This window comes from Epinephelus fuscoguttatus, linkage group LG1 (genome assembly GCF_011397635.1).
Source record: "Epinephelus fuscoguttatus linkage group LG1, E.fuscoguttatus.final_Chr_v1".
In the NCBI taxonomy this organism is placed as follows: domain Eukaryota; kingdom Metazoa; phylum Chordata; class Actinopteri; order Perciformes; family Serranidae; genus Epinephelus; species Epinephelus fuscoguttatus.
The window spans coordinates 9,655,580-9,683,349 of NC_064752.1; the positions used below are offsets into that span (position 1 = coordinate 9,655,580).

At 40.4% G+C, this 27,770-nt stretch overlaps 2 protein-coding genes across 4 annotated transcripts; one reads left to right on the plus strand and one right to left on the minus strand.

Annotated features, from left to right (window-relative positions):
* The first annotated feature begins 29 nt into the window (after positions 1-29).
* Positions 30-27,770, plus strand: lmcd1 (LIM and cysteine-rich domains 1). 3 transcript variants are annotated; one of them, XM_049582164.1, is made up of 10 exons: positions 30-127; positions 7,134-7,321; positions 7,424-7,613; positions 7,874-7,965; positions 20,963-21,048; positions 21,362-21,617; positions 24,705-24,854; positions 24,983-25,234; positions 25,733-25,951; positions 26,368-27,770. In XM_049582164.1, the coding sequence occupies exons 4-10, from the start codon at positions 7,939-7,941 to the stop codon at positions 26,476-26,478; spliced, it is 1,101 nt and encodes a 366-aa protein (XP_049438121.1). In that variant the 5' UTR covers positions 30-127; positions 7,134-7,321; positions 7,424-7,613; positions 7,874-7,938; the 3' UTR covers positions 26,479-27,770. The 3 variants fall into 3 exon arrangements, with proteins under 3 accessions (XP_049438121.1, XP_049438129.1, XP_049438137.1); XM_049582172.1 differs by having other exon boundaries at positions 7,458-7,613; XM_049582180.1 differs by having other exon boundaries at positions 7,134-7,613; positions 7,879-7,965.
* On the minus strand, positions 3,996-5,865 carry LOC125892248 (nuclear factor 7, ovary-like). Its single transcript, XM_049582150.1, has 2 exons — positions 5,706-5,865; positions 3,996-5,606 (listed from the first exon to the last, which is right to left on the minus strand). The coding sequence occupies exon 2, from the start codon at positions 5,585-5,587 to the stop codon at positions 4,004-4,006; it is 1,584 nt and encodes a 527-aa protein (XP_049438107.1). The 5' UTR covers positions 5,588-5,606; positions 5,706-5,865; the 3' UTR covers positions 3,996-4,003.

Genomic DNA, 27,770 nt, shown 5'->3' on the forward strand with positions numbered 1-27,770 from the left:
AACAGAAAATTAAGAGAAAATATATGAGAAATTTAAGAGAATGTTGCTGATGATGCATCTCATAACACCACCTGTACTACACCTGAGCATGAGGAAGGCAGGTGCCCTACTGCAGAGGGGGAATTCTGTGAGTAGTTACTTATTTATCACATACAAAACTGCTTATTTTGTTGTTGCTGCCTATCTTCTCTATTTTATTTCAGTTAAACAGAGCTCCTCTGGGTTGTATTGGCTGATAAATGTCTGCCACCCTGTGTGGTCTTACATTTCACCCTAACCAAAGTCTACTTAGCACAGAGTGGTTTGGGCCAAATGCTAATGTTAGCATGCTAACATGCTCACAGTGACAATAAAACATTTTGGCATTTAGCATGTTGTGTACCATGTTCACTTAAGCATGTTAGCATGCTAATATTCGCTCATTTGCATTAAAGACAAAGTGGGCTACAACTGAGCCAGATGGAAATGTCATTAGTTATTTCGACATTTAGTCAGAAATCAAAATCTTGGATGGAGTATGCTTTCAGTAATCTTAGCTAGCAACAAAGTTAGCAGGTAGTTTACCATGTTCACTATTTTAGTTTTGCTTGTTAGCATGCTAATATTTGTGAATTTGCATTACAAACAAAGTGGGCTACAACTGAGCCAGGTATCATTAGTTATTTTAATATGCATAGGGAAATGTCATTAGTTATTTCGATATTCAGTCATAAATCAAAATCGTAGTCGAATCAGATTTATAGCTGGATTTGTATATTTCCAGTAACATTAGCTAGCTAATTAGCAGGTAGTTTACCATGTTCACAATCTTAGCTTAGCGTGTTAACATGCTAACATTTTCTAATTGGCATTAACAACAAAGTAGGCTACACATGAGTCAGCTGTCATTAGTTATTTCAATATGTATCCATAAATATAAATCTTAGATGAATTACATTAATAGATAAGTATACTTTCAGTAATGTTAGCTGGTTAGCTAGCAAGTAGTTTACCATATTCACTATTTTATTATAGCATGCTAACATTTGCTAATTTAACCTAAAGACAAAATAGGCAGGTACAATTGAGACGGAAATGTCATTAGTTATTTCGACATTTTGTCATAAATCAAAATCTTAGTTGAGTAGAATTTATAGCTAGATGTGTATACTTTCAGCAGTATTAGCTGGCTAGTTAGCAGGTGGTTTACGATATTCACTGTCTGAGTTTCGTGTGTTAACATGCTTATAATTACTAGTTTGAATTAAAGAAAAAATAGGCAATAACTGAGGATGGAAATGTCAGTTATTTCAATATTTCGCCATTACTCAAAATCCTAGACAAATCAAAATGTTTAGTTAGATATGGCACTAGATGGACAGTCAAATTTCATGGCGGTGCACACAATAGTCCTTGACATTGGATTCATCCTCCAGGAGCTGAGAAGTGGGAACATCGGAACAAAAATTTGTGGTTATTCATATTTGTTGAAATATTTTGCAGGAAAAGGTAAATCGTTGACCTGTTGGTGGTGCTATATGAAAAGTCAGGGCTCACCAAATTAGGATGAATCCTCTGGGCACTATCAATGTCCGTGCACATTTTCTTTAACATATTTATTGTTGTTTTAACAACATATAAACTGCTGTACAGCACTGCAAAAGAAAAACATGACACATTCCCAGATATGCACAGGCACATACAGATACCTACATACAAACGGCAACTTTAACGGAACAGGCAGCTGCACAAGATAAAGGTCCAATCAGGGCCTATACTATTTTGATGGGCGACAAGAAGATGTAAAACACGAAGTAAATGCAACTTACTTTTATGTTGAGTTATCAGTAAAGTGGGGGTTTAGTGTCTAGCTTTTATATACTCCACAAATGCGTTCCAGATTCTCATAAATGTATCAGAAGAGTCGTTTGATGTGAATTTTAGTTTCTCATGTTTGAGATGTTGCATCACTTCTGTTGTCCACTGAGTCCAGCTCAGTGGATGATGGTTCTTCCGGTTCAGAAGGATTAACTGCTGTGCTAATGAAGTGACAAATGTTTTTAGTTTGAGTTTAGATCCTGAAAGATTCTTAGTTTCCATTCCTGCTGTGCCAAAAATAGCTGTCGAAGTCTGTGCATAATTTTATGGCAGTCTAATAGTTGTTAAAATATTTCAGTCTGGACTCTGGAACAAAATAGTGGACCAACCGAGAGACAGGCGGACAGCCAGAGACATGATCCAGTGTGGCTAAAAATAATATGAGTCATTCTCTGTAACGCCACTGCAAAACTGTGAATGGGGAAAAAATATCCAGTAACTTCAATCACTGAATCAAACCATTGTTTATTCAGGGAAACTGACTGAGCATTAAACTCTTTTACAGCAATGCCCTGAAAAGCTGATTGTGAAGCCAGTCATACTGTGGCCTCATAAGAAACAATAGAAAGTTTCTGTACTTTTCTGTGGTGGCATACAAGCAACAAATATGAAAACATCAGAAATATGACTTGTTTTCTCTTATTCCTGTAGTATTGTGGCTTTATTAAAAAAATGTATTTATTTCTCAAAATATAATGCCCTGAAAAGTTGATTGTGAAGCCAGTCATACTGTGGCCTCATAAGAAACAATAGAAAGTTTCTGTACTTTTGTACTCCTGTACTTCTGTGGTGGCATACAAGCAACAAATATGAAAACATCAGAAATATGACTTGTTTTCTCTTATTCCTGTAGTATTGTGGCTTTATTAAAAAAAATGTATTTATTTCTCAAAATATAATGACTTCAATTCAGAAACATTATGATTTTTCTTGTTTGACTTTACTGGATGATGAATTGTTTTGTTTTTAATATATTTGAACTATATTCTGGAAATCTTTCTATAGCATGTTGTGGATTTTTTTCCTTTCCCTGACACTGTCCCGATGATACTCGCTCGTGTATTTAAATTCACAAGTTTATTTAACTCCTGCTCAAACTCTCTGGACACATTTGAGCCTGAAACCATTTATTCTTTATTAGTTTTAGAATCATGTTGTAAAAGTAGTTCAAAAAGAATCACAACGTAATCAGTAATGTACAGTTTACATTTACAACTCATCCACTGTCCCATACACAGTTACATATAAGGTCAAAGTCTTCACAATTTCAAAAGAGCAAATGCCTCTGCTTACACAATGGATGACAGTGCACAATTAAATAAAAACAAATCAATGCAAAATGTGCAGTATGTAAAATGATCCTATATGTACAGTTAAATCTCCACGGTTTAAAATAAAGAAATACATAATCAGTTGAGAATAAGATTTAAACTCTAAAGAATTAAAACTAGCATTTGTCCAAGAAATAAGCTTAAAAATATATTTTCATTTCTTAAGGTGAATCATATTCCCTTAAATCTGATCATGATACATGGTATCTCCACCATCAGTATATCATCATCTTTTTCACGTTATTACGCAATTTAAATGTGTCCTCAGTTAAGCCACAAACTTTTTTCTCATAATTATCAAATTTAGTCTTCTTTTAGTATCAACACAGTTGTCTGTACATCCATATTTACAGTGCAGATACTGTAACAAGTGAAAAAGTATATTCAAAAAAGTCATATGCAGACCAAAATGCAAATATTACTACTGCTAATAATAATAATAATAATAATAATAATAATAATAGTAACAATAATAATGATGATGAATAATAATTATAATAATCATTTATGTTTCTCAAGTTTGGTTAACAGTAGACATTCAAAGTCAAATTCTGATAATTGTTGGCAAGTCTTTCCTGACATTTTCTGTCAGTTCAAAACAATAAAGTCCAAAGTTCATTTCTTGTGCACTAACTGTGGAAACACTATGAATATCAATATATATTGCATACTATTTACAGTTAGAATGGAGTATAAAATTAGGACATAGCAATACCATGTAGACAAAACAAAATAAGGGAAAAAAATTATATATAGACATCAACAGGATAAAATACTGATTTAAAACATCAGCAATCAGTGGTGTCAAACTCATTTTAGAGAGGGGGCCTTAGGAAGGCCAGTTCTGGCTCTAGGAAGTCCGGTTCTGGCCTTAGGAAGTCCAGTTCTGGCCCTAGGAAGGCCGGTTCTGGCCCTAAGAAGGCCGGTTCTGGCCCTAGGAAGGCCGGTTCTGGCTCTAGGAAGGCCGGTTCTGGCCCTAAGAAGGCCGGTTCTGGCCCACAGGCTGTATGTATGACACACCTGACTGTTGATGGTAATATCTTCCCTGGGAGTTCACTCAGGGTGGCAATGTATGGAAACAGCCTGTCAGTGAAGGTGTGTGTGAAGGTGTGTATGTGTGTGTCAGTATCAAGATCATAGAATGACAGTTTACCTTTGTCGAAGTCCAGATGAACTCTGATTCTCCGGAGCTCCTTCCTAACTGAGAGAACTTTATCTGACAGTGGTGGGGAGGCTGCCATGTATTTTCCATCAAAAAAATAAATTCCCCAGAATCCAGTTGGTATTTTTCCTTTTCTCCTGACAGACTCCTTCATCACACCTAGGGCCCAGGTATTGTCATTTCCCACCCCACATTCCCAGCAGTGACTTCCAGAGTTAAAGCCCTCAGAGCCTAGGACAGAGATGAAGGAATCAAACCTCTCTGGATTGTCAGGAAGCGTCCGTTTATCTCCAGATCTCACACTGGTTAGATCTTCAGACAGGATGTATTCAGGGCGAGCAGTGTTTGGATCCAGAATCACAGGAGTGTAAGAGACCATGTCCATCATCTTGTTCCAGATGTTGTAGGTCAGGTTGCCCAGGTGTTTGGCCTCATCTATCAGAGCTCCTGAGGGCAGCTGTGGATCATCCAGCAGGGGGCGCTGCTGGACTCTTTCCACTGCAGCCTTGTAGTTCTGCAGGAATGAGATGTCTTCAGCTCTCAGCTCCTCCTCTGTGGCTCTGATTGTGTCTGAAAGAGCTGCTATCTCTGTGTTCAGAGCCTCAGTCTTCTCCTTCATCATGTGACTCTTCTGCTCCTCTTCATCCCTCAGAGCAGAGATCCTGGCCTCCTCTTCCTCTTGTAGAAACTGGTGAAGCTTCTTAAACTGCCCCTTAATCAGCCTCTCTGTGTGTCGGGTCTGGACCTTAATGTGTTCTGTTGTGTGGTCACAGTTTCCTTTAACTTGTTCAAACAGCTTCAGCTTCTCCTGTAAGGTCTTCAGGGATTTCTGCAGCTCCTCTTTGTGCTCCTGTGCAGCTTCATCGATGGGTCTGAATCTGTGGTTGTTGTGTGTCTTTGAATCTCTACAGACAACACACACTGGCTGCTGATGGTCCAGACAGAAGAGTCTGAGTTTCTCAGAGTGCAGACTGCAGAGAGTCTCAGACTCTGCTGAACCTCTCTGATCTCTCTCCACTAAGAAGGCCTCACACAGGTTCTTTAACACCAGGTTACGAGGTGTATCACTAAACAAATGTCTTTCTTTACAAATCGGACACTGGTGTATGAGTTCTTCACTCCACCAGCTCTGCACGCAGTCTTTACAGAAGCTGTGGCTACATGACAGAACAACAGGATCTTTAAAGATCTCAAAGCAGACAGGACAGGAGAGATCTCTTTCTGACTGAGAGGACATGTTTTGCCTCTGAGTGAAGCTGAAAACACAGAAGGCAGAACAATGAAAGCAGTCAGTCAACTGAGGAATTTCCCTTACAGTTACTTTCACTTTGAGTCGCAGCTCCTCTAAATCTTACTTGTATAATGTAGAATCAGCAGCAGGTTGAAGTGGCAGTATTCCAGTACTCCGGTAATCCCAGTGTTCCCAGAATTTCCTCGACTCAGTGGCTTCTCTCCATGGAGTTTTATCTGGTAGTAAATATTGAACACGCGAGACACAAACTGTAGCAGTGTCACGCAGCTCATATCATTTGACATTCACATCTGAGGAATGAGGAACATACTTGGAGCATACGCCCATCAGGTGCATCCAACCACACCTTAAGTGAACCCTTGTTATATAAAGGTGTTGTGGCAAAAGCAGGTGTTTATTCCTCGTTGAACTGTGTGACAATACGGTAACACTTGCTCGGGAGGGAGGCAGGTGTTTGTGTAAAAACTTTTTTTATACCTGCATAGATTGTAGATTCTAACATATTATATACACAACAGTAAAATTACATATGCATTTCTTTGTCATTGTTATTTTGTTCAATAAATATTAATATTCTAGTTATTACTGTTTTTAGGGTCTATACTTTATTCTACAACATAAAATACATCAGTAAATAGCCCACTTGTGAATTTTGAAGCTTTTAGGTGTTTCAAAAAAAGGTGGATTGTCACTAAATGAATGGAAAAAGAAAAAAGCAATCCGCACACCAAAAGAGCTCCCATATGCAATTTTATTATGCGTGACGTTTCGAGCGTGATGCTCTTCCTCAGACTGCAGTCTGAGCAGAGTGACCGTCCTCTACTGACCAGTCAGACTGCCGTGTTCACAGCTCCACCTTTTAGTACCAGATCTGTGTGGTAGGTGCCCCAACAGAGGGGGGACCAAAAATGGGGACGGTATGAAACGGTTCCATCGGTACCATCCACAACTTTTCACAGTGGAAATGAAAAAAAAAAAAAAAAGCGAACTGAACTGTACTGTATTTAATCTTGTTGTCCCTGCCTGCTTCTGTTTTGCCGCATTAGCCCCTTTTTTTTTGTCAGTTTAGCACTCATCACAGTCTGGGTTTGATTGACCCTGGTCCTGGATGATCAGCCTGTCTCTGGTTAGTTCTGTTTGCCTCAGTTTAGATGTTTTTGGCCTTGTCCCTTAATCCCTGTTAGTCCTACTCAGCTCTTCCAAGCTCTGAACAGCTCTGCCTGAATCACTTTATCCCTCTTTTAGACCTCCCTGAGTCTGTTTAGCCCCATTGGTCCTGCTAGCTTTGTGTAATCTCTCTGGACTGCCTGGCTTCGTTTAACACCTTTGCTTGGCTCGGTTTAGCCCAGTTTGGCCCTGCTCAGTTCTGTGGTCACATTCTTCTGAGCTTGGCACTGAAAAGCTGGAGAATGAGAGGAGGAGGAGGAATCCCTGATGTTCCTATTGGCCCAGGAGTTTTTCAGGCTCCCTCTGACTGGCTGGCAGAGCGTGAGCAGGGAATCCCTCAGGGCTCTCTCTGTCTTTGTCTCAGATCAAAAACACAAACAGTCCAGTCAGGCCTCATTGCTCCAGGTAGTCCTCCAGTATGCTGAAGACCAGGACTGAATTCACAGCCCAGTCTGCAGGAAGCCAGTAGTGCAGCTGCTGTTTTTCAAGACCACAAATCTCCCTAAATACTGCCAGTCAGCTGCTACATGGTCTGCAGCTGCAACATAGAAGGTACCTGTAATATTTAGCAAAGCAGGGTGAATTCACTGGTCAGCAGAGTCAGATAGAAAAACAGAGGTGAATGAGCGTAGCTGCTTTTTTTCTGTCGGGCAGAGTGCATTGGGAGACTTATCAGCGTTCCCTTCAGCAGCGTGTTGGAGCAAAGTCAGGAGTTGAGGAAACCTGCTGAGTTCATGTTGCAGAGGGTGGAGAAGGAGAGCCGGCAACAGGACGAATCAAGAGGGAAGAGTGGAGGAAAAAAACAGAGCTGAAAACAAAGAGTCCTCAGCTGCAGAGAAGAAAGGTGAGTTTTGTTGAGAGTTTAGAAAGATTGAAAAGTTTTAAAGTGATGAAAGTGAGAAAAATACCTTGCAGTGAGAGTTAGAAGAAAAGAAGTGAGCTGATGTTTCTCAGCAGGAATGGCTTGAAAGTCTAGACAGTTAAATTGCAGTGGGCTGCGGAGAGCCGGCAGAGCAGAGCGGCGGCAGGAGCAACTGTGGGCGGGGAGAGAGGAAGTGTGGTCGACAGGAGAGGAATTTAAAGCCCCATTGTTCTTTCTGGAAGGGCAGAGACAGAGAGAGACGAGGAGCGGAGGAGTCGAACCCGCTGACAGGCAGACGCTGGACAACATGGACGTGAGCTCTGCCATGGAGAAGGTAGGACAGAAACGTTTACGTCTTTACAGCTGGAAGTCTTATTCATAAATACTTGCAGATTAACCACAGTAACGAGGAGGTCAAGGGTCAGGGGATCACTTAGTCTGATGTGATGTCTTGTGTTGCTGAAGGTTAAGAGAAAATCTTGTCTTGGAATAAGGAAGTTTTACTGGGTTTAAATGAAATTAACTTTATTGCCCTTTGATATATGTATATATGCACAAACATGTAGGGTCATAAAATGAAAGTCTGAAGAGGATTTACCTAAAAGCTCCCAGAAAGTTCTCACATTTCTGCTCTGTTTTTCTGTTTCCATGAAGCTACTCTGATAATTAGACTGAATGGCCGTTTGTTTCACTCCATTATTCAGCTGACATTATGTTGATTAATTTCAGTTTGAGAGGTGGGGTTATTTTGTTTCTTTTGCCATAACAAATTGAGTGATCAATCTGTCCTGTCAATGTCATTTTCAATCAGTAAGTTAACCTAATGTTTTTATTTGTAAACTATTTTTTACTTAGGAGTTATTATCTCTATAGGCTGATTTATGACAAACTCTATAGCTGTGTTTTTTGATGCAGTTTATAGGCACAGAATACCAGACTCAAACTTGACGCCCACTGACTTGAAAAAAAAATTGCCCACCGAGTGCATTAGCCAGGAACGTTTTTTACCACTGGGTTTAGCATCTGTGTTGCACGTCCCATTATACCAGGGGAAGGCAACCTGTGGCTGAGGAGCCACATGCGGCTCTTTAAACCCTCTCCAGTGGCTCCCTGTGGCTTTGACATAAAATTATCTGGAAATGAAACAGTTATTTTTTTAACATTCAAATTTTCATTTGTTTTCATTTGTAGGCCTGAAGTGATTTTTGCATTCTACAACTGTAAAAATGTGCAGCCTATACACTGAATTTAAAACATTTAACTGTGGCTTTGACATAAAATTATCTGGAAATGAAACAGTTATTTTTTTAACATTCAGATTTTCATTTGTTTTCATTTGTAGGCCTGAAGTGATTTTTGCGTTCTACAACTGTAAAAATTCTTGGAGGGAAATAGAGGATTTAATAGTGTGTAGACAGATTCATTTGCTTTCACCACAAACACTGCAAAGTTAAAGTACTAAATAATTATAAATATCCCACTGAAGAGTCACCACATTGTAGTAAATGGTATTAATGAATGCTCATTTAGATCTACTCATAATGTTGATCGGCTAATTTAGGCTTGATATGTCAGGACAGTGACACCAGAACTTTGGGTTTGCATCCAGACTCCTGTAATATAATGTGTTCACACTACAAGCGACAACATAACAGCATGATGAGCTATCACAGAGTTGCCGTTGAAGTGTGGCTCAAGTGATTGTTGACGTAATTACATCGTCCCAGGCTTGTGTGTCTGTTTGCAATAAAGCACCTCGACTGAACGTCATCTAAAGTTAATATGTAGTCAAAAATATCCATGCTTTCGATCAGTGTCTAACCCCCATGTTAACATCACATTTCACTGCTCCATTGCATCCCTATGTGCAATGCAGTGCACAGAAAGCTAGCATGGTGCCAGCTAACTAAGCTCAATAACACAGTACCACAGCTAGAAAGACAAACATTCGAATGGTTGATGCTTCGCCACGTCACTGGAGTGCCAAAAAAAGTTGGAGCCAGCTCAACTTTTATTTGTAGCACATCACTTGTCCACAGCGACATGTTTCAGGCATCAGTTTGTAGCTTAATGTCACCACCCTCCATTGAAAATGACGTTTAGCCTGTTGCTGTGTTACTCATAGCGTGAACATAGCATATGGTTTAGGCAAGAAAAGCATTTCGGTTGAGGTCAGGGAAAGATCATGAATTCTGTTAAATGCTTTTAGAAAAGGCAATTATATGATAATACTATAGTCACTACGAATATACTGTGTATTGCAAGATTGCCTTTTCTGTCAGTGAACATTTTGCTGATTCATTTACTATCAATATTTTAGCGATTTGCTAGGTACATTTATTAGCAATATTCCCTCATTATGTTAATAGAAAACATAATTCCCTCAGCATTAAATTTAAGTCGTAAACAAACATAATTTCTTGGGGACAGAACTGACTGTACTTGTCCATCAGACCCTAACCTTTACATTCAGATGACGTCCACGTTGTGTAGATAAAAATAGCTTTTCTGTACTGTGGGAAAAGTTGAAATATAAATACATAGAGTAATAATAACCAACCTTGTTTAGCTGGAGTTGTCTCCATTCTTAACCTGCATACTAAGCTGTGATTGACTGGTTGTTTTTCTAATCTGGGAAAAAGGCATCAATGACCTCAACTCCCAAATTGCTGAGAAGATATAAGATGCAGTCAGCAAATCAGAGGTCTTAACGAGGTCATTCATCAGATTTTCATGATATCAGGCCATATAATTTCTTTAGTTTTTAATCTAAAAACACAACAATGACAGGAATGAGTTAAATTCTGCTGTTGCCTCTCTGCATATATTTTTCAGTGTAGTCCAGCTTCAGGGGACTCACAGGAAATTATGTGTGCGTGTACTGGACGTGATGTGGTTGACAGAGTTCTGTGTCGGATGCCATTTGTTATCTCTTCTTCAGTATTCATTGAAACAACATAACTTCATAACTCCTCTCAGTTCGAGGTTTGTTTGTCGGCACTGATACATGAGTTGCTCTGAACCTTGAGAAACTTTGCAGACAAAGCAAAAAGTGATGTTCTGACAAAACTACTACATTCATTATGCTCCTCTCGACCTAAAGAACTAAAATTCAAAAAGTACGTCTTTGCTGTCAAATTAATTTCTATTGCACAGCTGACATTAACTACTTAGCTGCCAAATTAAGTAGCTGATGTTGATGACACCGTATTAGTTGGAGTCTGCTAACAAAATGCATTGCTAGAGAGGAAGGTGCAACAGTTAACTGAGTGATAGTGTGATGGCAGCACTTGAGGGACTACTTGACCCTGAAAAACAGTTGACTTCTTATCAACATGCTGATTTTTATACATCATATCGGTTCTCTGACCTGCCACAGACTCTGTTCTCTACAGTTAAAGACATTTAAAAGTCAGTTTGGACAAATCTCTCAGGCTTGTTCTCATCCAGTCCGGATCACACAGTTGGAGACTTCTAATTCAGTCAGTGAGTGCAATCCATGACCATGAGGACCTGATCCCCCCGCTGGGTCTGTTCTGGCAGCCATTGTCCCCCACAGATCCGTCCTGAAATTCATCCTCCGTTTGTCTGTCCAGAGGTCACATCAGTCTGAGGCCGATGACCTGACGGATCAGTGTCACCTGTCAGGGGGTTTGATTCCCCCCACCCACCCGCTCTTCTTTGTATACAGGACCTGGAAAAACTGCCATCACCAGGATGGAAATAACCTCCAACACACACACACACACACACAAACACACACAATGGGTTTTAGGATTGTAGGGAGGTGCAGTATCTCTGTAACCAAAATACAAACCAAAGGGAACAGTCAAAAATGTTGATAATAGTTTCCCGAGGCCTGTTTTATTCAACCAACAGTCCAAACTATTATTAACTATAACTATTATTGCTGTAGTTCCTGGTTTGAACCTGGGTGTGGGAGCCCTTCTATGCGGAGTTTGCATTTTCTCTCATCGTGGGTTTTCTCCAGGTACTCCAGCTTCCTCCCACAGTCCAAAGCCATGCAGATTGGGGACTAGGTTAATTGGTGACTCTAAATTGTCCGTAGGTGTGAATGTGAGTGTGAATGGTTGTCTGTCTCTATGTGTCAGCCCTGTGATAGTCTGGCGACCTGTCCAGGGTGTACCCTGCCTCTCACCCAGTGTCAGCTGGGATAGGCTCCAGCCCCCCTACAACTCTCAAGAGGATAAACAGTTAGAAAATGGATGAATGGATGCAGAATCAGTAACATCTTTTAAATCTCTTCTTAAAACCCATTTTTATAGACTTGCCTTTATGTGATGTCGTCTTTTTATCTTTTTATTTATTCTTTTTATTTATTTTATTCTATTCCTTTTAATTGTTTATTCTTTGTTATTCTGTTGTCATTATGCAATGTTGTCTTTTTATCCTTCTATTCATTTGTTTCTAGTATTTAGAAATAATAGTTTTATTGCCTTTATTGTTCTTATCTCTTTTAACATTCTGTCTGTGTTTTTCTTAACTTTACCTCAATTTGAGCTTAATTTTGTCCTGCTTTTGTTTGCCCTCAGTGTTTTGACTCTGTTGCTATAGATATTCCTGCGTTTGCTTTGTTTGTCAAAGCACTTTGTAAACTTTTGTTTTTAAAGGTGCTATATAAATAAAGTTATTATTATTATTATTATTGTTATTATGAATTTGCCATCACAGAGGACTGAGAAAAGCAGCTAATTCTCACAAATTACTAGATTTATAGATTAGTTGTCAACTATTTGATGAATCGTTAGCTAATTTCATTATCGATTCATTGGTTTGAGTGATTTTTTTTTTTTAAAGAAAAAACAATTCTCTAATTCCAGCTTCTTAAATGTGAATATTTTCAGGTTTCTTTACTCCTCTCTGACAGTAAACTGAATATCTTTGGGTTGTGGACAAAATAAGACACATGAGGACATTTTTTGGGCTTTGGGAACTGACTTTTTCTAATCAGTTAATGGAGAAATGAATGAACAGTGAAAATATTTTTAAAAGATTAAAAATATCAGTTTAATTGAAAATAGTCATCACCTGCAGCCCTGCAAATGGAGCCCAGTCTCACTTCAAAGTCGTTGAAATCCTGCGCTTGGGCAGTAGCTGGGGGTGTCAGGAACCAACCAAAAAAAGGCATCCTTTAACGTCGGCATGATACGCGGCCGGTTGACGTTTGAGTTTGACAGCGCCCAGCAGCGTCAGGGGGAACGCAGCAGGAAAGTTAAGGCAGCGTAAGCCCCCGTAAGATTCTAAGGCCAAACCCTGTTGTTTTTTCCTTAACCTAACCACATGCTTTTGCTGTTGAAGGAAAACAAACGTCAATTTGTGGCGTTGTACCAAGGGAGTGCGTTTATTTTGAAACAGACTGTATGTAAATGTTGAATTTCCTGTGAAAATGGAAGTGTATTTTGAAAGAAGACAATGCATGTAACAGGCAGACCTTGACACGGTGTCCCAGAACATCAACAACCAATGCACCCAGGCTACGTTGCACATGTGGACATGAAAAGTCCACGACCAAGCACGCCAATATGTGTTGGCTAATGAAAAACTGGAACTGTCGAATATTTGACATTTTTACTTTAAAAAGGACTTAAAACAATTAACGGATTATCAAAATAGTTATCATAATTAATATGCTTCTTTATTTTAAGGGACAGTGCGTAAAGAATATTAACCAAAACAAAGAGAGATGTAGTGTACCAGGTTTTAGCAAATGTTCTGCCTGTAGTCCCTGGGCAGGTTGTATCAGTAAGAAAAAAGACATTCAAGTAGTACAGAATTCTCAGGTAGTCAATAAGAGTATACAAACACAATGATCCTGATATCTCCGACCCTGCTGTGTGAGTATCCAATGTTTTATCAGATGGGAGACAGCTGTTAATTTGCAGATGTTATTAGTTCTGTTGGAAAATTGTTTTGTTGTGTTGTCACCAAAAAACTGAAATTCCTTAATTTTCTGTCACTAATGTTGAGAGTGGTTTCAGTTTAATTTCCAGACAGTTTATTTAGAAATATTTATTTAAATATATGTAGGATAACAATCCAATAACACTGTCTTTCTCTGTCTGATATCCCGTTACTTTAAACTTTTGAACAGTGATAGCACCAAAACACATCAACTCATTTGTGGCATTTTGTCTGACGTTGCTGTAAATGGACAACGACAGGAAATATCCAAGATGCCATGTGACAAAGTTCTGGACATTAACTGCAGCAGGTCAACTCGCCGCCTCTTTGACCTCCTGCTTCTTATCTCACATCATTTCCTGCATTTCAACTGTCACATCGTTGACATGTTTAGAATTACTCAGTGAGACTGAGCTGAGTCCGATCCACCTACGACATACCCGCCTTATCTAACTCCCTAAAAATAGAGCTGCCACACATTTCCCTTCTTTCTGAAAGAAAAAAAAAAGCATTTCTAGTTTGGCTCATATGTGTCATTTGGCAGAGGCTCTTTGTCAGAGCAGCTAATCATACTGTACAAACACACACACTGGAGCTTATTGTTACCATTGATATAGAGTGAGCAGAAAGTACATTAAAATGTTTGCTGTGGTTACTTGAGTAGTAAAAAAGAAAATGGCGATTATTGTTTGTTGTTATGGTGTGTCATGCTCACTAGTTCAAGAACTAGTTTTCATCGGCTTCTTTGCATGGGCTCCCTAGAATCTAGGATCGCCGCTGTTTCTCTGCTCTGAAGGTCCTCTTACTAGCTCTCTCTGTGCTTTCAACCAACTTCCTCTGCTGATGAGGACTGAAAAATACTGATGAAAGCTCAGGAAAAGGTTAGTACAGTTTTCACACTTGTTCCTTTTTAGCCCTCTAAATGGACTCAGAGTAGTGACTCAGGATTTTTTGCACATATGCAAACACTCCAAGAGAACTCAGACCCCTCTGAGTTTGGTTCGCTTCAAGTCTGCAGTGCCGTTCACTTTACCTGTGCACTGTGAACACAAAGCGCTCCAGGTTCACTTTGCTTTTTGCCATTGTATTTAGCCCTCTAGATCACATGCTGTTGCACTGGGACGCTTGAAAAAACAGACAAAACCATGTTGGCCTGTAGCGCTTGCAAGGACGCAGGACGAGGAGTAGTTTGGTCCACACAAGATACTGCACATCTCCAGATGTGGAATGTAGAATACCTCAAACAGAAACAGTCTACAGCACAGGAACACTTAGGTTTACATCCAATTTTAAGTTAATCAGAAAACGAGGAGCCTCATAACCGCACTGCAGAGCCACGTCAAAGTAAAAACAAAACTATGTCATTATATATATAGGCTATAGTGTGAACAGAAAGAGAAATGAGTCCCTTTTCTGTCGGTCCACTTTTTGATGCACTTTAAAAGGACTGAATTCAGTTTGTTTAAAAAGGACTACATGTGGAAACACACTTAGTCACCAAACAATGTCATCCCAAAAACTTCACCTCAAAGAAGTGACGATGATTCTGCAGACGTGAGAGGAAGTGTTGGATGAGAAAGAAGAGTTGTTGTTTTGAACTTTTCTGTGGGAGGACGAGAAGGGAGTGATTGCGCGCGCACGCACACACACACACACACACACACACACACACACACACACACACACGTGCAGGATGGATGATCTCATTGGTCCACCCAGTGACATCATCACCTCAGTACTGACAAACAGAGTCTTATCAGTCGTTCCCGTGCTCCATTTTTCATCTCCTCCTCCTCTTCCTCCACCTCAGCTCTAAAATCTTTGAATCTTTTCTCCTCTTTTGTCTCTTTCAGCTGTCTCACTCCATTTTATTATTCACCCCTCCTTTGTTTCTCCTTCTATCCTCACTGTGCCTCACCTTCTCTTTTCTTTGTTCCTCTCATATTTAAAAAGAAAACGACATGCCAACAACCCTCTTCCATATGTAGTCTTTTACTGTTTGTATCAGTCACAATGAACAAATAACGACATGTCTTGTGATCAGTTTGTCATTAGCTGTTAAACTTTGGGCAAGCTAGTAAGTCATTTTCAGGAGGGAGAGATTATTATATCCAAGGTGAAGACTATTAAAGTTGAGCTGTTGTGATGAGTTCAATTTTGCGATCTGTTGGTCTCTGGTCTCTTATTAAGACTGATAGTCTGGGTCCACCTTTAGCTCACCAGGTGGAGTGTATGGTCCATGTCCTTAGCAGTCCAACTGTGGCCTTTTGCTATGTGTCATCCCTAGTCTTTCTCGTCCTTTTCCTGTTGCTCTACAGCTGTTCTATATTAAAGGAAAGTGCCGGTGGTAGCAGTGCAGCAGTACAAGTATGGGCACTTTCTCAGATGACAATTTGAATTTTGATGTGAACACTGACGTCATCTGTAAGACGGCAAACCAATGCCTATTCTTTTTAAGGAAGCTTAAGAGTTTTGTTGTAGATAAGACTATCATGAAAATGTTCTATTCTTGTATACTCTCTCAAGAACAAGTTGGAAAAGTGGTCAAGTTGTGCTGCAAGATCACTGGTGTTACTTTTAATAACGTGCAGCATCTGTATGAAGAGAAGATCACCTCTAAAGCTTGGTCTATTGTCTCAGACTCTCAGCTTCCCCTCCATGTTGAGTTTCAGATGCTTCCATCAGGGTGGAGGGTTTGCCTTCCTAAATGCAGCATGAAGCGTTACAGATCGTCCTTTGTCCTGTCTGCTATCACTTAGCTGACCAGCGGTGACCCTTAATGTCCACGATTTACCCCTGACAGTGTGTGATACTGGATTCTGTCTGTTTTGTTGTACTCATGACTGACGTGTTGTCTGTATCTCATATTGCCCCTCAGGGACATTAAAGTTTACCTCACCTTACCTAAAAGTTAAAAATAATCTCAGTGTGATGGTCTGTGTGTTTGTGTGTGTACGAGCTAGGAAACAACCCTCAGAGATGACTGACCGTTTTTAAAGCCTCTGTCAGGAAACCTGACGACTGCTCTGCTAAAACAACCTGCTGCTGATGGACTGTCCACCTGTCTATCTGTCACCAGGCATTAACAAGCCCATCTCTCTTCAGGGAGATATAATACAGTGACATAAGCTCTTCCAAAATGATGAACTACAAAATAAGCTGCTGTCCCAGCCTCCACTTTTCTGGCCGGTTTTCTATCAGATGTTGGAGCCTGGCTGCAGAGATTTGATCCTATTCAGCCACGAGAACATCAGCAAGGTCCAGCACTGAATGTAAGCGATAAGTCGGCTTACAGTCAGGGCTTTGTTCTTCCACACCAAACTGGGAAAACCATATTTTATGGACCTGGCTTTGTGTATGAGGGCATTGTCATGTTGAAACAGAGACAGGATGTTTCACGATGTTTTGATGCTGTTGAATAGCTTTACAGCAACCCATAGCCACACGTGTTGTCATCGCATGCCAGTCACTCAGAGTAAATCGCCATAGTTATCCAGTAAACTTTAGGGTGTGAAGAAAAATGTCTTTCAGAGGAGGAAGAGGTGGTGGAGGAGGAAGAGGTGGTGGATTTGGACGTGGTGGTGGCAGGGGCGGTTTTAATAGACAACAAGACTCCGGTCCTCCAGAACATGTCGTTGCACTGGGAGATTTTATGCATCCATGTGAAGATGACATTAGCCCCTTTTACACTGCCAGATTTTCTGCGAATGTTGGGTGTTTTGCCGGCAAGCTGCGAGCATTTAGACACACAGAGCCGTGTTGGCGAGTTGATCCAAGGTGCCCAATTTTCCGCCTCGTAGGGTAGTCATATTGGTGGAACTTTTTTGGTTTAAAAAGAACGAGGCGCCATTCCGCAATGGGAGGGGCTGTTGATGACTTGTGGGAGGAGCTGTTGATGACGCCGCACGTGCGAGCCACTGGCGGTGGATAAACAGGAAACAGCTGATAGCAGGAATTAGCAGCTAGTACTAGAAGCAAGAGGGAAACACAAACCTGACAGACACTACAGTAAAGATGAGCAACTGGGGAGGCAAGGAATTGCGCGGCCTCCTTGTCCTCGCAAACGAAGAGGCCATTAACCATCAAATGACGGGGACGGTGAAGGACGGGGCGACTTATGAAAGAATCGCAGAAGGACTGACCAGCTGCAGCTTCCCTCAGTGTATGTGACTGTTTACGTCACACGCTGAGCTACACGTTTTGTTACTTGCTCACGCCCCCCATTGCCCCACAAAAGGCACATTCTGTATGAACACAAGTAGGTAGGCGGCGTTTTGCCGCACCCCCCGATTTTGTTTTTATACTGCCAATGCTGAAAAAAGACCGATTGGGCTTTCCTACAAATTTGCACAATTCCTATTTAAAAAGGGCTAATGTGTGCAAGTGTACGACAGAGGAAAGCAAAGTTCTCTTAGGGGCGGCTGTGGCACAGAGGCAGAGTGGGTCGTCCACTAATCAGAAGATCAGTGTCTTAATCCCCGGCTCCTCCAGTCTTCATTTCAAAGTATCCTTGGGCAAGATACTGAACCCCAAGTAGCAGATGGCACCTTGTATGGTAGCCTCAGCCACTAGTGTTCAAATGTGTTTGTGAATGGGTGAATGTGATTCATAGTGTAAAAAGCGCTTTGAGTCGTCAGATGACTACAAAAGTGCTAAACAAGTGCAGGTCCAAACAAAGCTGGAAGAACGCTATTGTCTAAAATGTCAAGGTTTGTTTCTGTCCCCAGTCCTGACAATGGTGCTACTATAAAGCATGCTTTGCAAATTAGGTGATTTATTAATGTGTGTTTAGCAACCAGTGCATCTTTCTGCGCTATTTTATATTCACTACTGGCACCACTAAATTTGACGGCTTGTTTGGCGCTCACTTTCTCCACAAGTACCTCCACTTCAGAATTTTTGAAGTGGGGTTTCTTTGCGTAGGAGTCTGGTGTTCCACCCTCTTTAGACCTTCTTTTGGACATTCTCGACTTAATTCTCTCAACTTCTTCCACTTCTTCTTCTTCCTTCTTTTTCTTCTTCTGTGCACAAGGCCCTGCCGTCTTATTCCCTTTTACGGGGATTGGTGGGGCATTTACCGATATTAATAAAGCTCAACTGGCACACACTTTCAGCTTACAGAGGAACAGGATTTATCAAGATAAGGAACACAAATGCGAACAGGTCTGCAGTCTAAGAAAACAAAGGTGTAAAAACTCCAGCAACACGTAGAACAGCTTTATTGCCAAACCAATATGTTTTGGCTCATGAGTCATGGCCATCATCAGGGTCATCCAGGCCACAAGTCGAAATGTGTTGTTCTTGCATTAAGGTTATTCTAAATGCCAAAAGTGTCGCTGGAGTTTGGAGTTTGTCTTTAATTTATCTCCCTTCTCCATGCACCTTGTAAGTGAGCGAGGTCGCTCAAGAAACCCTCGCCCTGTTTCTGTGGTTTAAGGAAATGTCATGAATTCGACATAGGCTTTTCTTAAGGACAAAATTAAGAGAAAAAAATTAGATGTTGATGGATGAGGCCCATTCTTCTCGTCTAACTCTAAACAAGAAAGCAAATAAGCATGTTTCCCAAAGTGTCGAACTATTCCTGTGAGATTTTCCTTCATTGGAAGTCACAGCAGAAAAAATGGACCCAGACCAGAGCAGTCATTAGCTGTGAGAGGACAGACGAGTGTGTTTAGAGGTGTGAAGAGAGAGTGTGTGTAAGTGTGTGTGACAGTAAAGAGGCTGTTGATTGGCCCATGTTGCAAAGGTCACAGCGATGACAGTTGCAACAGAAACAGCTGATGAAGAACAAGACTTCATTACACCCCTCTGGAATACACTGACGGACAGAGTTTGTGTGTGTGTGTGTGTGTGTGTGTGTGTGTGTGTGTGTGTGTGTGTGTGTGTGTATTTATTATTATGTTACTGAGCTGACACCACCAGCTATGAAAACACCCAATTTAAAGGAACATTCCTCTGCTGTTGGTAATGAGCTTGACATCTTTGTTTCAGTTTAGTATTTTAACTGACAGAAAAAGGAGAAAGTAGACACCCAATGAAATCTAATTTGGCAACATTTTGTTTAATGATGTTCTTATCCGTGACTATACTAATTGTGACTCCAGTGGGAGTCACAGTAAGAGCAGACATGACTCAAGTGTTCCTGTAATTAAACAGAAAATAAACAGGTTACTCAGCCTACAACCAGTCATGACACAGCTGGTATGATGCAGGTAACATTGGGTTGTGGTAAACAAATTACTCTGATCAACTTCCTTAACATGTTTTTGTGGTTACAAAATGTGCATGTGCACACCGTAGACTTTATAAAAGAAGTGGAGGTAGGCTCGGGGTCTGAAAAGTCAAATTCAAGCAGAAGCGCCTTAAACTTGCATTCTTTCTGATGACCAGCAGAAGGTGACTGGTTACACAAAGAAATCTGATAGTATAGAAATCTGTGAGAAAGCGACTCTACCTCTCACTAATTTATGACCTCAGCAAACATTTTCCTAATGACTTCATGGCCTCAATCATTAGTTTCAAGTCCTCTTTAATACAGTGGGATGTTCATTTTGTAAATCATGGTACCATTTTAAGCAAAATAGATAGATAAAGATAGATAAAGCAGGGTATGGGGTGGGGCTACCTGGTAATTGACTAGTTGCTAACACAGTGACTTGCCAGTCAGGATAGCAATGCAGCAATTTGTATCCTCCCCAGCTCCAACAGACCCCCATGAAGTGCATCAGGCTTTGAAGCCAATTTTCATAGTGGCCAAACAGTGGAATTGCAACTCTCGAGACCACCACATGATGCCATCAAGACCCAAAAGACTTTTCCCACTGACTTACATTTGGAAAGAGACGTCTGTAAATCAGTGGATACATGTTTTTTAAGTGTCACAACCCTCATAAAATGACTTGTGTCACTATCGAGATTTGATCCATTCGGTCCAATAACATTTGGAAAGTTTAGAAGAGCCACAAGATTAAATCAGTTTATCTCCATTCACGTTAGAAGAGGGCTAAACTAAAAGTAGCCAGCTCATCCGATGGTAGTCTCTAGTGTGTCTGCTCTGTGGGCCCAAAGATGCCGATCATCAATCACCAATCATCTCCTCTTCTCTTTATGCATCCATGAGCTCCACCCTCTCATCCAAATGTGGTCACCTCTGGCTCCAAATAAAAGGTAGCAATGGCAAAAATGTCAAACATGAAGCTTCAAAATGGAAGTACACAAACTACTGGGTGACTTCATGGTGGCTATATTTACACTTGTTCTATTGTGACCTCGGATCTTTTTACACTCTCATTGTTAAGCTGGTTATAATTTAGAAACTTAAATGGACTGTACCTCACAGGTCAGAGTTAAATCAATGATTTAAAGGTATAACATCATTGTGTTTTTGCTGTATTCTTGTCTCCTCTCAGATGTCTGTGAAGCAGCGTGCAGGAGTTGCGGTTCAGTGTCATGCATGTAAGGAGAGCTGCTCTGGATTCCAGCCACATTCTTGGAGGTACGCCTCTTCCCTGTTTTTCATTTTATTATTATTTCTCTCTGCCTGAAAAATGAAAGGAAAAGAAAGAGAAAACCAAAGTGCTGGATACAGTCCAAGTGGTTTCTCCTCTTCTCCCTCTCTCAACTTTTCTCTGCTCTTGAAAGGACATATACAAATATGTTCATAATAAATGTATATACATTTATTATATACATGTGCAATAAAGCATCTCCATCAGGCAGAAAACGCCAAATCTGGCAACACAGCCTTTAATTCTCCTAAAGTCTTGACATATTTTTGTATCCATTTTCTGGTTGACCTTCTTGTGCAGGAAAGCCTGCATCGCCTGCGGCTGCAGCACAGTTGACCACGCTCCTGGAGGTGACGCCGAAGATGACCAGCAAATGGGACGCCTGCTCGCAGACTCACCCTGCTCCCATTTGACAGCGAAGGTCAAAGGAGGCGGCGGCCTTCGCATGTACAAGAGGAACCGCATGATCGTGACCAATCCCGTGGTGTCGCGTAAAGACCCGACCTTCAACACTACGACATACGACTGGGCGCCGGCCGGCCTCAACCAGACACTGGTGAGGATCAGTGTGAAGTGCTGGAGGTTGGTTGTTAGTGTGGAGCTGCAGTGTGTTGGTCTGTGTCAGCCTGTACAGTCAAGATACATAGATAGATAGATAGATGGATAGATAGATAGATAAAGTTCTTGTTGTTCACAGCATATGTGGCATATTGTCTGATTAGTATTACCACCAAAAAAACAACAACCTGTAAAACACATACATGTAGCACAGACACAAAGTTACACATGCCGATAAACACAATACTGATAGCAGCATCAACTGCCCAGGAGTTTACTGGTATTCAGGCTCTCAGTAACTGGTACCAATTTAAGACCAGTCGTCTGTACCCATTCCTAGTTTGTCTGCTGTATTTGTTTTTAACCTCCTCTCTCTCATGCACATTCTCATTAACAAAGAAACTGAGTGTGTGTTCAGCTCACAGTATGTTCTTACATATGATGACTGCATCATAGATTATGTCGGCAATATGAAAAACAAAGTTCTGTTCTTATCCTTAAGGTTCACCATTTTGATTTACCACTGTACTCATTTTATTTATTTTATAATATTGTAGTTTCTGCAGCCCCTCTGTGTGTTGAACAGTCTACACCATCTGGTTTCCATTAAAACAAGAACAGTATGTTTTAGGTTTCACAACCCATAATTATAAGGATGACAGTGATTATTGAGCACTTCAGTGTGGTGGGGGACGTTACTGTGGTTGAACTTGTGGAGACAGATCCAGATCCAAAACTGGGACTGTTCTCCGGATCTGTCTCCAAAGTCTTAAGCATGTTGTTTGTTTCATCCAAAGCCTGAGTATGGAGTGTGCCGGTGCAGACTGTTAGTGGTGCAGTCATCTGACGACACACAGCTGTGTCACTGACAACACCTGGACAACGTGATGACAACCGAAACTCAGACTCAGACAGTCTTCTGAACTGAGTCATCCAACCACGTTAGCGAGTGGTAGAAAATCATATGTTACACACTGCAGGCATTCTGCATAATGACTACTTCTACTTTTGATTCTTTAAATGTTCTCTGTGTGGCATTCAGGACATTAATATAGCAGCAGCACTATTTACTATGTAAAGTGGAGTTATGGCATCTTGAGCAGAGGATGAAGTCACGCTACCTCTTTGTGTACTGTAATCTGAGCTTCTCTGTGGTAAACTAGTACAGCTGCATGTGCATGTTAGTGCATGTGTGTATCCCACTGGCTGGTTCATTGTCACTGCTTTCATTTGGCTGTTGTGTTGATGTTGGGATAGAGTAATCACGCAAGTGTAGCTCTCATCCCATGGCTGTTGTTAAGCCCTGTGTATGGACTTAGCACTGTTAGCCACTAGCCGCCGGCTCAGCTACCTCTATATTGAGAACTGATGTCAACACACCTGTGAACACGATATCAAGAATACCTCAAAGGAAGTTCTTTAAATTTGGCACAAATGTCCACTTGGACGAAATGATGAACTGATTAGTTTTTGGTAGTCATAGGTCAAAGGTCAAGGTCATTGTCACCTTGTCTGTTTCATTCTTGTGAACGTGATATCTCAAGAAGATCTTGAAGGAATTTCTGTAAATTTGGCGCAAACATTTATTTGGACTGAACAATGAAGTGATTAGATTTTGGTGGTCAAAGGTCACTGTGACCTTGCATCTATCTTATTCTTGTGATATCTCAAGAAAAGCTCAAGGGATTTTCTTCAAATTTGGCACAAACATTTACTTGGATTCAGTGATGAACTAACTAGATTTTGGTGGTCAAAGGTCAAGGTCACTGTGACTTTGTCTGCCTCAATTTTGTGAACACGATATCTTAAGTATACCTTGAAGGAATTTAATTAGATTTGACACAAACATCCACTTGGACTGAAAAATAAATTGATTAGAATTTGGTGGTTGAAGATCAAAGGACAAGGTCAGTGTAACCTCACAAAGCATGTTTTTGGCCGTTATGACAAAATTTCACACAAATGTCTAATAGGATAAGTGATAACATTTTATATTCTTAAAGATCAAACAAAGGTCAACTTCACTGTGACATCATAGTGCTCTGCATAAATTACTTTTCTGGCCATTACTCAACAACATATATCAGTAACAGAAGGGGAGACATTTGGTCAGATACTGAATTGGTGACACTAATCTTGGGTGTCCACCTTGAAATTGTGCTAATTGTATAGATCCTCTGGGTGTGAAGCATCCATGTTTTTACAGACATGGATGTAAACTGTAAGAGAAGCTTGACAACCACTGGGTTGTAATTCTAGTTCTCACAGTATCTCTGATTGGATTATCAATACACAATATGTATACATCTGAAAGTATATGTTACCTAATTTTACAGTGTTATGACAACACGAAAACATGTCATACAGGCCGAGTAAAATATGCCTGTGGGGTACAAGAAAGGCAAAGCAATAATATTGCTCTCCTTGGCAGTGAAACATGTAAATTCTTCAATAACACTAAAAATAGAAGTGGCTAGGAACCACAGGTTTTCTGAGGGCTTTTAAGGTTGTATCATAGAAAGACGACTAGAATGAACCCAGCCTTGGACATGAGAAAAACATGAGTGTGACTAGCAGGTGACAGCAAGCATCAGACTTTGCTGATAACATTAATAATACTGATAAGATAATAAGTAAAAATTTGATGGCGAGACTTAAAAAATTATAACACAAAAAATAAATCTAAAAAGTACCTTAAACCAGGCTTAACTAATATCACCAAATGAAATAGTAATTCAACCCCATCAGTTTCCAGCTCTCCCATTACATGTTAAAACTGTAGCAGCTGTTTCTTTCTTTCTTTTTTTTGAAGGTGGAATCATCAGCACATCTATATCTGCAGGTCTAAATTGCTGCAGTTGTTGTCCTTTCTTGTGGTGGTGTATGTTGCAACTGATCTGATAATGACCAATGAAGTTGCAGCCTGATAAACGTGAATAAGTGAATTTGTCAGTTTGTGGTTAAATCAAACAGTTCACATGTCAGCTTCACACCCAAACATAATCGATGACAAATTTAAGAAGCTGTAAATATAACAAGTTTCTGTTGAAGTAAACAGAAGTAAAATGCCCCTGATCCCTTTCAGGCTATGCAGTACATGGAGCTCATCCCAGAGAGTCAACGTCCCCTCTCAGGGACAGTTGGAGCGTTGGAGCGACGCAGGCAGCTCTTCAGTCAGCTCCCAGCCTACGACCAGGACCCCATGAAGTGTCAGAGCCTGGCCAGTGAGGAGGAGGTACTCTGCCACGATCAAACACTATTAAGCTTTATAACTCTTATCAGACTTATTCATGAGTCTAAAAAAAAGTGTTTCCTTGTTACAAGTTGACTCTGATCTCTTACTTCTCCTACGTCCTCCTGCAGATTTCCTCCATGCTGCTGTTTGTGAAGAGCTACAAACAGGAGGTGCTGGGAGTCGGAGAGGTGGCCCTACCTGGTGAGGGTGGTGCTCTGAGGGAAGCAGCCATTCAGAGGACAGCAAAGGAAGCCAAGGACCGTAGTAACAGTGACAAAAAAGGTGCTCTGGAGCAGCAGCACCATGGCTTGACCGACAGCAGCACTGCCACCGCCACTGGCTCCACTAACGGAACAGATGACAACACCAAGACTGTACATGTAAGTAAATGAGGCATCCGACATCTTAAAAGGTTAATGCCTGGTAATGTTGGTTACAGACTCAAGAAAACCACTTTTGCTCCGACAAAGCACCAGACCATACACTTTATAAAAATAATGAACATAGCCACAGTTACGTCACCCATTGGTTTGCCATTATAGGCCAAAGTCCTGCCCTCAAAATTCATGTAAGCATTTAATCAATTACTAACAACAAAATGTACTTAAATTATCAAAAGTAAAAGTATACATAATGTATACATACTGTCAGTTTTATGGGATTTATAGTTTGGCTTTAGACCCCTCTGTTATCTCAGATAAATAACAAACCCCGCACACTGTGCCCCCTTTTAGTCACATCATGTGGTATGGGCCTGTTTTACTCCCAGCAGGCTGTAATGTTCCTGACCTCACTCATTTCAAATTCACACTTTGTTGCAGTAGTTTGGTTCACAACCTTGTCTCACTGTAATATTCTGTCCTCTCTGTCTCTTCCAGCTGTGCTCTGGTTGCCAAGGTGAGGTTGCCAAGGAGAGTCCAGCTGTTTACGTTGAGCGTGCAGGTTACCATAGCGCCCTGTGGCATCCCACCTGCTTCGTATGTTCAGAGTGTGGCCAGGGTCTGGTGGACCTGGTCTACTTCTGGTCCAATAAGAAGCTGTTCTGTGGACGACACTACTGTCAGACGGTCCGGCCGCGATGCTCAGGCTGCGATGAGGTGAGAAGACATCACATTAGACTTCCTGTAGACTGATCAGTATCAGACAGAGAAACGTTGTGGTGTGTCAAGGGTGATATTTTGCAGTTTTTGTGCTGTCTAAAGTACAATAAGAAGGGGTGCGTCCTGTGTAGGGATACATGTTGATATTTTGATATTTGATAGTTAGTTGAAAGCCTGGTGCATCTCATTAAGATGCATGGCTGCATAGACCATCAGTATACAGTGTATACAGTGTGTACACAAGTCACACAGGATGAATACAACAAGTGAAGACTAGGTCTGTCTATCAATGTAACCACACAGAATACTGTAACATTATCTGTTTTTAGAAATGTTATCCTTTAAAAACCACGTTTATTCATCACTATTTATTTAATTATCTGTTCTCCCTTTTGTCCTGTTCTCTTCCTCAGCTGATCTTCTGTCAGTCTTTTCACACGGCTAAAGATGGACGGACGTGGCATCCTCATCATTACTGCTGCTGGAAGTGCGGGCAAAACCTGGATACACCCTGTCAGCACTGAGATGCTCACGCAACACAGCGTTCAACACAATATGGTGTTCAGTTTAAAGAAGTTTAGCACTGCTAGAAAACAGAATAACAAGGTCAGACAAGACAAAAAAATGTTGATTCTCTTTTTTTCTATAAACAAAAAAAATACGTAAAGGATAAATAATCCTTAATAAGTAGTGCTTAACGTCTTTAAATTATATGTTTAGTTGACATTTAGTATTTAAAATAGTGTATGCTACAGGGCTGGCTGATATATTGATGTTTAAAATACTTAAGACATCTAACTGACATTGAAGTACTTTAAGACTTGTTCAGTTGAGCCTACTGGTGTTTCAAGTACTTAAGGAAATGTTTAGTTGACACAAAAGTGTTTAAAGTACTTAGAAACATTTGGTGGATTTATTAGCACTTAGCGCTGACAGTGACTGGAGCCAGATGTTTCAGATACATACAGCAGCCTACAGGACGGAGGATCAGACCTGACAGTTTAGAGAAGAAATTAGTAAATTAGATAAAATTACAAATACATTTATTAGTAAACAAGGATAGAAAAAGGCCCACTTACTTGCTGGTTTCAGAGCTTTCAATCACATCACACAGTCTTCATCAGCAGATGGAGTGGGCTCAGTAATCATGGAACTGTAGATGTTAAAGTTTTTTAACATTGCATTTTAACATACTGTCATAGATTAGGTCTAGATTTTGAAGGGCCACACTGTGTTGTTGTAATCTTAACACAGAAAATATCTCGGAAGACTTTACTAAATATTAACGCAGTTGTAATTAATTACCATGTCAGGTTTGAGTCTGTGCACATTTGTGTATCACTTTTATTTCAGGCAGAAATAACTAGATATTTGACTTTAACATCAGAGAACTGGACAGCCAGAAGGCTGGAGAAGGCGTGTAACTAATTAAAAATTAATAATACTCTGCCGGATTTTTTGTTTGTTTTGTTTTTGTTTTTGCTGCAGTAGATTTTAACCATCTGCTTTTTAATACTCATCATTTGAAGTTGGGTCGTGTTTTTGTACTAACTGTAGGCTATAAACAGAAGCAGAGATTTTACTCTTAATATGTAATTTTCTTAATTTTCTTTTTGACGTTTTATTTTTGTGGATCCATTCTGCAGTTAACCTCTTAGATAAACATGGATCTCTGCTGCTGCTAAATGCTGCTTTATGTTAGTTATACTCCTGATAAAGATTTGTATTTTGCTACAGTTAACAAAGATGTTTGTCACCCAAGAGGAGAGTACTGTGAAGTAGCCACACAAAGTTTACTGGCTGCATTGTATTTTTT